At 39.4% G+C, this 10,090-nt stretch overlaps 1 protein-coding gene across 2 annotated transcripts in view; it reads left to right on the forward strand.

Annotated features, from left to right (window-relative positions):
* The window catches only part of LOC121297680 (guanine nucleotide-binding protein G(i) subunit alpha-2-like), a 62,635-nt gene extending 52,919 nt beyond the window's left edge, over window positions 1–9,716 (forward strand). For both annotated transcript variants that reach the window (XM_041224117.1, XM_041224118.1), the window contains exons 6-10: window positions 87–215; window positions 2,604–2,733; window positions 3,123–3,276; window positions 6,947–7,159; window positions 8,065–9,716. In XM_041224117.1, coding sequence (XP_041080051.1) covers window positions 87–215; window positions 2,604–2,733; window positions 3,123–3,276; window positions 6,947–7,137 — 604 coding nt within the window. In that variant the 3' untranslated portion in view covers window positions 7,138–7,159; window positions 8,065–9,716. The remainder of the gene's footprint in view (window positions 1–86; window positions 216–2,603; window positions 2,734–3,122; window positions 3,277–6,946; window positions 7,160–8,064) is intronic.
* Window positions 9,717–10,090: the final 374 nt, after the last annotated feature.

The raw sequence follows: 10,090 nt of genomic DNA on the forward strand, positions 1-10,090 counted from the left end.
CAAGGCTATCACCAGTCATACTGAAATCTCCAGTGAAACCAGCATCTTGTGCCACAGCATATGCATGTTTGCGTCTTTCCTTGCAGTTACCTGAATGACCTTGAGAGGATAGCCAGACAGGATTACATTCCCACCCAACAGGACGTTCTGCGGACCAGAGTGAAGACCACCGGCATTGTGGAGACACACTTCACCTTCAAGGACCTGCACTTCAAGTGAGTACGGCCTCTGTTAAGCAATGATGGTATCGGTTGGCCTCTGCACAGTTAAAATATATTCTTTTTTTTATAGTAAGCTTTCAGTTTTTATACTTTGCACAAATAGGTCTACATAAGTTACATTGTCGACGCTATTAACAGTACCCCAGCTGGAGAACATATTCAGCAAACCAAAAAGAAAATGGCGTTGTTTGCTTACAGTTTCACTTTAGCCTTCTCTGCATGATCTCTCCATCGGCGAGCAGAGTTTCAGTCTAGTTTTAAGTATCGTCTGGCGTTCGTCACTGGCTCCGAGGGTAGAAATGCGTGCAGTTTTCCAGTCCAGTACATGTAACTCTTGATTTGCACTTCTGGGAACGCCTGAATCCTCACGTTTTTGTTTCTGTGTAGCCTCAAAATTGAAGGGTGAAGCAGTGCTCCTTGTGCAGGCCAGTCTTCAGTAAACATTTAGATAACACAACGCTCTTTCTAAACATTGCATGGAGGCTCTGTGTGTGGGAACGTGAACACCAAGCATAGCAGCTCACAGCTGCAGACCCAGATTCTCTCCCTCCCTCCCTCGTTTTACAGTTCTCAACACATCACATTAGTTCGGTAGTTATTTGGTCTGCTTTGAAATCACTGATGTTTGCTTAATCCGGATAAATGTGTCTTCTGTTGGTGAGAGTTGGTTAGGATCCTCCTTAGCTGAAGTTAGAGGCCGAACCCAATTTGGGCTTTTCAGTCAGTTACTGGGGTCTGTCCTCAGCTTTTGTAAGTCTGATATCATGGATTACATATGCTGTGCTACTACATTTAAATACATTAAGTACTGATAATAGATTTAAGATAATTGAATAGCTGGAGAGAATAAAGAAACACCACCAGGAAATGATTTGCAACAAATTGTCATTGTAATAAACCTGTAATGTGTGTAATGTAGTATAAGGACTGCCTTGCATGTTAAGTTAGCGATGCCTTCAGATGGCATAATAATAAGCCAGTGACTGCTATTCACCTGTTTTAACAACATAAACAGTACGACAATGGTGCTGAATAGCAACCCCCTTGGAAGCTTCAGCTGCCTGGCTAATCCAATAGTTCATACTTTGTCAGCTCCAGCAGTGAATAATCCTTGGCTTTCCAATGTTTTTTTCAAAGAGCCTCATTACTATAATGGCCATCCAGGACTTTAAAGAAAAATGACATGTATATTTTTGTAATGCCATTAATTCATACATTGGATATTAAATAGTACAGGTCCCCAGAGAGTGATTTGAGGAATTGCTAGTTGTTAACTAATCCTAAACTTAGCAAGACAGATTTTGCAACGCTTGCTTTCACTTTACTGAATATAAAAAGTGTGTTTTTATTTTGTTGCCGATCCATGTCAAACAGATGTTTGCCAATGTACAAGTTGGGATATGAGCTTTGCCATGAGAGGATGTTGGTGCAGTTTCGATCAAAGGAGCAGTGAGTGCACCGTGCAGTGTGAGGCCAGGCATTCTCTTGACATGATGCATCTGCTTTGCCCGCTTGGGGGGGAAAAAAAAATGCAAACTCTGTGACAGAGGCTTCCTAGTCATCACATGCAGTATTCATCAGCCACAGCCCTGGCAGCCAGGAGAAGCTGTTTCAAGACTTGGCTCAGACCCTCAACTAACTTACCTCTCTGTTAACCGCAGTGTCACAAGTGCTGTGTTCACGCCTACACTGTAATAATGCTGAAAAAGGCAGGTGATGATTGAGTGTCTTAAGAAAACTGCTTGTCTCAGTCGCTAACCGGTGTTGGGGTGTTAGCATAGGGATAGGGCCTCTTTAGAAACAGGCACATATTGAATGTGTATTCCCCAGCCCCTCTAATAATACCTGCAAATAATAATGAAAACCACTCTGCTGCATAGCACGTTACCACAGCGTTTTCTAATTAACTCTAGATGTGCTAAGCATTCACAGGCTTTCTGCTCTAGCGCTCTCTGCAGGGTTCAGTGAAAGAGGTTTATACCTGAAAAAAATTCTGAAAGAAAAAGCAGGCTGCTGGGGCATCATTTGAATTGCATGCTCAATAAGGCTGCATTATGCAAACGAGATCCCCAAACATGCCTCTATTCCCAGGCAGGGTGTTTTCACAGGGCTTGGTGACTGAGTGGGTGCACCTATTGTGTAAGGGTTTTAACTTCCCTTTGCAGTGGACTCTGGTCCTGTCCCAGTGAATCTGGAGCCATATGGCCACCTTACCAGTGTTAAGCAACTACTTTACAGAAAATAACCAGATTAAAACTACATTGCTAGTTTTCAATGTTGAGAATGCATTCATCTTTAAGGGGATAAATCTAAATGTGGAGCCCAAGGATTTTATAATGGTGTAGGGAATGACGTCCCTCTTGTTGCTCTCTCTTCTTGTAGAATGTTTGATGTTGGAGGACAGAGGTCGGAGAGAAAGAAGTGGATCCATTGTTTCGAGGGCGTGACGGCCATTATCTTCTGTGTGGCTCTGAGCGCTTATGACCTAGTCCTGGCTGAAGACGAGGAGATGGTAGGAATGTACAAATAAAATCAACATTTGTACGGAATACGTTTTAATTAGGATTATTTCAAAAATCTTAAACATGGACTGACTTTATTTTCAGTTATTTTGTGGTGCTTTCTGTGCTGTTGTAGATACTGTTGTTTTTCCCCCCTTGCACTAGGCAAAAGCTGGAAAACAAGTTGTATATTATGGTTTATTCCACCTCTCTCTTGTTTGGAACTGATTCATCTGCACAATGCTTGCTTTTTATTTGAATATTATTATTTTCAGTAGAGTACCTGCCACCTGGTGGCCAAAAGTGTGTTTTTAATATATATATTTTTTTTTAAACTGACTTGGTGTAAGTCACAAAAGTCCAGTCTCATCGTTCGGCTGACTGCTCTGTCTGTTTGCAGAACCGGATGCACGAGAGCATGAAGTTGTTTGACAGTATCTGTAACAACAAGTGGTTCACTGAGACTTCCATCATCCTCTTCCTTAACAAGAAGGACCTATTTGAGGAGAAGATCACCCGCAGCCCCCTGTCCATCTGCTACTCTGAGTACTCAGGTATCTTTCAATGCCAAGAGTGTTCCACTAGCGCTGTAGTAGCGTGTTGGCCTGGGTCTGAATTAAATAAATGATTACTGTTCCCATGGCCATAACTATAGTGGTGATTTAGGTATTTGGTGCAATACGGGATTGCATCACCGAGATGCATTTAATCCTGGGATTTATTGCCGGAATGCTACTGCAATGGGTGTTTTTCTTGTTGCAGTGCTAATATAAGCAATGCAGCAGCTGAAATTAGGGTTGGCCATGCTCCAGCCATGCTCCGGCTCCGCTCCGGGACTTGGAGCTGGAGAGGTGCAGGAGCTGGGGTCACTGGAGCGCTCTGGAGCTGAGGTGCAGGACAAGCTCCCCTATTTCCTACCTTTTAAAAAAAACTGATTCCTCAATTATTCCGTTTAAACATTTGAATGAACAATAAATTAGTATATAAAATAACGAAATGTAATTTCAGAAATACTTGAATGTACATACTGTTTATATTGATGTAAGGGGTGGTCTAAAATTATCAACTAAAATCAACTTTTGAAGTGTGTAAGTGCTGGAAAGGGAAGTTAATCTCATACAGAGTTAAACTACCAGCTTGTCATAAGGAGTTAGGTGGTACAGTGGATTAATTCACTAGTATGATGTGTTGTTCTCTGTGGAGTACTGGGTTCAAATCTGGATCACTTCTTTCCTTTATTTTCAAAGACTGTTAATTTTCTACGTAATCAATAAAAAAGCACATCTTATATTGCTAGTTTATATCTGCAGATGTGCAAAAGTAATTGTGAAATATCATCCACGATTCTGCACTCTGAAAAGCAACGTTCATCCCATATACAAAGTTAAACTCTCCCAAGGAGACAGGTGGTGCAGTGGGATAGTTCATTTGCATGCTAGGCTGGTCCTAGCTTGTGGGACTCAAATCTAGTTGGTTCCTTTCTTCCAGCAATTGGATAATTTCTTATATAGACAATGATAAAGGAAGCTTGTCTATGCAAATGACATAGCACAGTGGGCTAATTCACTACCATGCTGTACTACTTCTTGGAGTAAAGGGTTCAAATCCAGCTAATTCCTTCCTTTATTTTCAAAAAAATGGGTTAACTGACCTTATAAGTCAGCGTGCAACACAAGTTTCCTGTGGGAGCTGGTGGCACAGTGGGCTAATCCCATGGCCATCTCTCCCTGAAGATGTTGGTTCAAATCCAGCACCTGAAGGTGAGTTCCTGAGATAAGTAATAATGCAGGTTGTAACTAACGGTGTTGGTTGTGTCTCCCCAGATGGAGGATTAGTCCTTCCCTGTGGAGGGATGAAGAGGGGGGGGGTCTGGCCCCCCCACCAGGGAGGAGAATGGTAGGTTGGGGTGTTGCTGCTAAAAAGAAAGAAAGAGTGTTGTTTGCTCTCACCCTTTTATAAGTATCTTTTCTTTGCCAAAGCCAAATCTTCCTCTTACATTCCTTCCTGGCTTTGGCAAACAATACTCCTCCCTTTTATTACCTGCAAGCAATAAGAATGTAAGAGGAAGATTTGGCTTTGGCAAAGAAAAGATACTTATAAAAGGGTGAGAGCAAACAACACTCTTTCTTTCTTTTTAGCAGCAACACCCCAACCTACCATTCTCCTCCCTGGTGGGGGGGCCAGACCCCCCCCCTCTTCATCCCTCCACAGGGAAGGACTAATCCTCCATCTGGGGAGACACAACCAACACCGTTAGTTACAACCTGCATTATTACTTATCTCAGGAACTCACCTTCAGGTGCTGGATTTGAACCAACATCTTCAGGGAGAGATGGCCATGGGATTAGCCCACTGTGCCACCAGCTCCCACAGGAAACTTGTGTTGCACGCTGACTTATAAGGTCAGTTAACCCATTTTTTTGAAAATAAAGGAAGGAATTAGCTGGATTTGAACCCAGGCACCCCACTGGAGAACAGCACAGCCTAATGGCAAATTAGCCCACTGCACTATCTCCCTTCCATGGAAGAGCTTGCTTTTTCATTGTCTATAAGGGTAAATTAACCAGTGTTTGAAACTAAACAGCTCGTTTCAAACCCAGTCTTACAAGAACAACTAGCATAGCAATGAATTAGCCCACTGCACCACTGGCTCCGTGCAAGTATAGGTTTGCATATGAGTTATTATCATTAAATTATTATTATGCTTAAGACCACACCTAGTTAAGTTTTGTAAAACTAAATATCAAAAAGGGCAAAGTCTTTAAAAATGAAAGTGAAACACATGCCCCTCACAGAGGGTTTGAACCCACTCACCTGGGAATCTGAGTCCCATTCTCTACCAACAGAGCTAACCCACTTACTGCATAAATTGCATTATTCTCCTGTGTGATGTGGACCTGGGGAGAAGTTGCAATTGTCAAGTATTTTTTGACAATCTGGATTCAAAGCCAAACGTTATAGGTCTATAAGGTAAACTAAACAATATATTTGCAAGTGAAGGAATAAATTGAACCAACTACTCTGAAATTCAGAGTCTGGAACTTTTTTTCTAATGTTACGGCTTTCAAAATAAGTTATACCCATCCACGTGCAGCACACCAGGTGGACATTGCTACCTGCAACTTCTCAAAGAAATGTTTTTTGAGTTTGTTGGTGCATCTATTTATTCTAAAACAGCAAGTCTCGAGGTAAGCTTATTTATTTATTTATTTATTTATTTTAAAACGCAATTTAATGGGTTTAATACGACACCAAAAAACTGTGTCCTTCCAATGCAATGATTTCTAGAAGGAAGCTAGCAAAGTGGAGCACGCCCAACCCTGAAATCTCCAGGGTGTGATTTTGTATTCGTTTTTCTGTTATTGTTCTTAAAAGAAACAGGAAGCTTGACGTGGTTGACGTAACAGACAGACTGGAAAGGTGTGGTGATGTCAGGGCTGCAGAGATAAGGAGTCTTGTGAATTACCAAGTAGCAAAGTTTATGTCTGGATACTGGATAGAACAGCCTGGTTATGCCTCCATACCTCTTTGCAATCAAGCACAGTATGCAATACAACATAAAACTTATTTTATAGGTTCACCCAAAACCACAGAAAACGTGTAGTGTTGTAGATTTCCTGGCCCAGAACAATAAATCGGGTTCACCACATAGCTTCTTTCTTTTATATATATTAAAGCCTCTGCTGCATGATTTTTTCCTCAGCATGGAAGCTCTATGCTCTTTGCAGAAAAGCTAGTTTCTAGTTGTGCCAGTTTCCAGGTCTGTAATGCTTTATTTTATGTCTCTGTGCAGGTAGCTTTATCCGTCCCAGATGTGTGCTGTTATTCCAAGTAGAGGAGAGTTTGGGTATATAATCCAGCAGGCTCCCTTAAGACATATACTGTGTAAAATACAGCCCTGAACTAGGGATGCTCTCTTTTCAGACTTTGTATTTGAGAAATCCTAACACACATGGATTTAGTTAATATTAAGGAGATCAACTTTGAAAATAAATGTTGGAAATCCTTTAAATGCCCACATGCTAATAACGTCCCTGTCGCAAAAAACCTCACAGACCAAGGAAGAAAGAAAACCAAACTTGGTTTTGTGTATTGGGTGCGGTTCACGACTGCCTGAGCAGTTTTTAAATAACCCAGGTTAAGACTGGACACACTTTCCTATCTTGCTATAAAAATTGAATGGGTTTTGCATTTAAATAACACCTTTAATTTCCTGTTTTCCAGGAGCAAACAAATACGATGAGGCTTCGGCCTACATCCAGGCAAAGTTCGAAGACCTGAACAAGAAGAAGGACACCAAGGAGATCTACACCCACTTCACCTGCGCCACCGACACCAAGAACGTGCAGTTTGTGTTTGATGCTGTCACTGACGTCATCATCAAAAACAACCTGAAGGACTGCGGGCTCTTCTAGACAAGGAGGGTGAAAGACGAAGGTAAGGGCTTTTCTCTCTCTCACATTCTTAAGATACTTTCTGAGGTACCATGAATTATGAGTTATTTCTATTAATAAAAATATCTTGCTCTGTATAACTTTCATACAATTAAAAATAAAATGAACAGACACACAAATTATGCTGATGAAAACGGTAAATAATTCTGATCAGAATCTGACAGTGGATATTTCTCCAAACAGATATTATTTCAGCTTCACAATTTCTACTCTGTTTTGAACTCTATGTGTGTTATTTACTTTTACATTGCCTACACCTGAAGTGCCCATAAAGAGAGAAGTGCTTATGACTAAGGCCTGCAGTAACTAGGAAACCTTGTCGGTTGCCTAGGTGAAAAAAAAAAAAATTGTATTGATAAGGCAGCTTCACCACAAAAAAAAAGTTCTGTATATTCACAGTTGGCTCCCTGAATAGGCAAATCCATTTCAAGGGGGTGCACCTCAGCCCTTTCAGCCTCTAGTAACTATACAGGAAGCCTAGGATAATTCATTCAATAGCAGTCCAATTATAGTTTCTAGGTACACATGAAATTTCACATTTAGCAGCCTAATGGTAATTAAATAAATACTATAGTCTCTCAAATATCAGGTACTCTTGTGTAGCTGTAATATATACATCACTGGATGATACTTATACCTGGTAATAATATAACCCAGATAAGGTAAATACAGGGAGTAAGATCTCCTGTTGCCAGAACACACAGGATTTAACATCAACGTATTGCAAGTTGCTGTTTATCCTAGGAGTTCGCTTAGATGTTTAAACCTTAACAGCCTTTACTTAACAACCTTAACTAATCAGAGAACAAATAATAAGGGGTCATTTGAAGACATTTGCTCATTGTTACAGTGAGCGTGACTCCCGACCTTTGTTCTCTGTCCCTGCAGGATTACTTGAACTGCTCTGTTCAACACAGAGATGGAGAGTGGACCCACCATGACAGACTGCACTGGCTAACAAATCCTGCTTTCATAAAGAAAACAAAATAGACTGATAACTGGGAGAGCCTTGCAGGAGATGAAGGATTGCTACCCCCCCCCCCAATCACACCCTATTTTATATTTTTTTGTTGTTATATTTTATTTTGAGGGGGTTTTATTTCATTCCGAGATGTCTTATTTTAAATCTTCAGGCTTGCCAGAACCACAAATCTATGTCGTCACCCTTGTCCCCCCTTTCATTTGAAATTGTTATTTGAGTGGCATATATATATATATATATATATATATATATATATATATATATATATATATATATATATATATATATATATATGTTTGTTTTACTTTAGATAAAAAAGGGGATAGAGAAGAATAGCAAGAAAGAAAAGTGCATTTTTTGTAAAGTTTACATAAAGTCTGCATTATGTGCTGCAGGATGGCCGATAGTTAAGATCATTAGTTCTGTAATTTACACAGACTAGCATAACATTCATTTAAGAAACAATAAACCAATAAAGCTTCTAGACATGGAGGAGGGAGAGAGCAATGAACACCTGTTAACATATATTTAAAACATGTAATTACCTAACATACTTTGTTTTTATTTTTTCATTCCATTTCCTTCACCGTAATTTGCGTGCTTTGGCTATTCTCTGTTTACATCTCTTACATCTAGATTCGTTTTGGTATTGATAGCGTTCATTTTAGGACTTATTGTTTTCTTTCTTTTTCATCACGGGGGAAAAAAAAAATCTAACAAACAGGAAAAAAAAAGTAGACCTTTTGGTAAAGAACATTAAAATGCTCAAGTCATACAATGATTTAATTTAAATAAAATTTCAGTCACTAGATTTCATTGTCTTGGTTTTGGTTCTTATAAACTGCAAATCTGCCTTCAGAGAGAACGATTTGTTTTAAAAAGTTGGTGAGTTGCATTACACTGATGCTGGGTAAAGAGCAAAAAGCCATAGAGGCCAGAAACGGTACATGTTTTCTGGTTAAAAAAAAAATTAATGTTTTACAATATAATATGAATCGAAAAAGATTAATTGGATTTGGGCTTTGTAAACTGAACACATAAGTCTCCATGCCAGGAAGCCATGCAAGAACTTCCCCTCAAGGTATGCAATTTATCATTTAAAATGTCCCTTGAATGGATTAGTAAACTTAATGGCAACTGAGCTATACTATGTGATAGTGAAATATCCATTTGACAGTGCAGCCATGTGCTATGGTAAAAACTTAATGATGATGGTGATGATTAAGGCTGTTTTAAGATTGGGATTATATATCTGAAAACTCACTTACCAGAAGATATTAGTTACAATGCACCTCAACCCATGAACAAATGACACTTGAAATCTTTGTTTGACCTGCCCTGGTGTAGAGAAATGTACCGCTGATTTACATGTTTGCATGAAAAGACCCTTGGGAAATGTATTTATTGTATTTTTGAAGAACGCGAGTAAGCAGTTACGATGAAGCTCTATGTGACCATAAAAAGCAACTAAATAATTAACCAAATGTTGAAATGTAACACAATCTATTCGGGTATCAAAATATTTACTCTTGTAATATTAAAGATGCCATGTAATTAAGTATGCTTACATATACATTTATTGGTCCCGTTTCCTTGATATATCTTAATCACATAACTGAATTGATTGATAGCACGCTGTGTTTTTATAGTTAACTCTATATAACAATACTTTTAAAGGATTCCAGGACAAGCATGTTATAAAACTAATTATTTTCACTCCAACACACAAGTAAAGGTACCTAACTCTTTCTGCATATGGCTACATTGCAGGGTAGAACTCGGGAATTGGCAACATCCTATCAATATCCTCTTGACTGCCTCCTGCTGGTGAAAGGAGGTATAACAAGGATTAGCAAAAGGGTTTAAAGTGCATTGTTGTATTTAATCTCAAACATATTTTCTTTACTTCCTGAAGTAATATAGAACAAACAC

Source organism: Polyodon spathula, chromosome 23 (assembly GCF_017654505.1).
Source record: "Polyodon spathula isolate WHYD16114869_AA chromosome 23, ASM1765450v1, whole genome shotgun sequence".
Taxonomy (NCBI): domain Eukaryota; kingdom Metazoa; phylum Chordata; class Actinopteri; order Acipenseriformes; family Polyodontidae; genus Polyodon; species Polyodon spathula.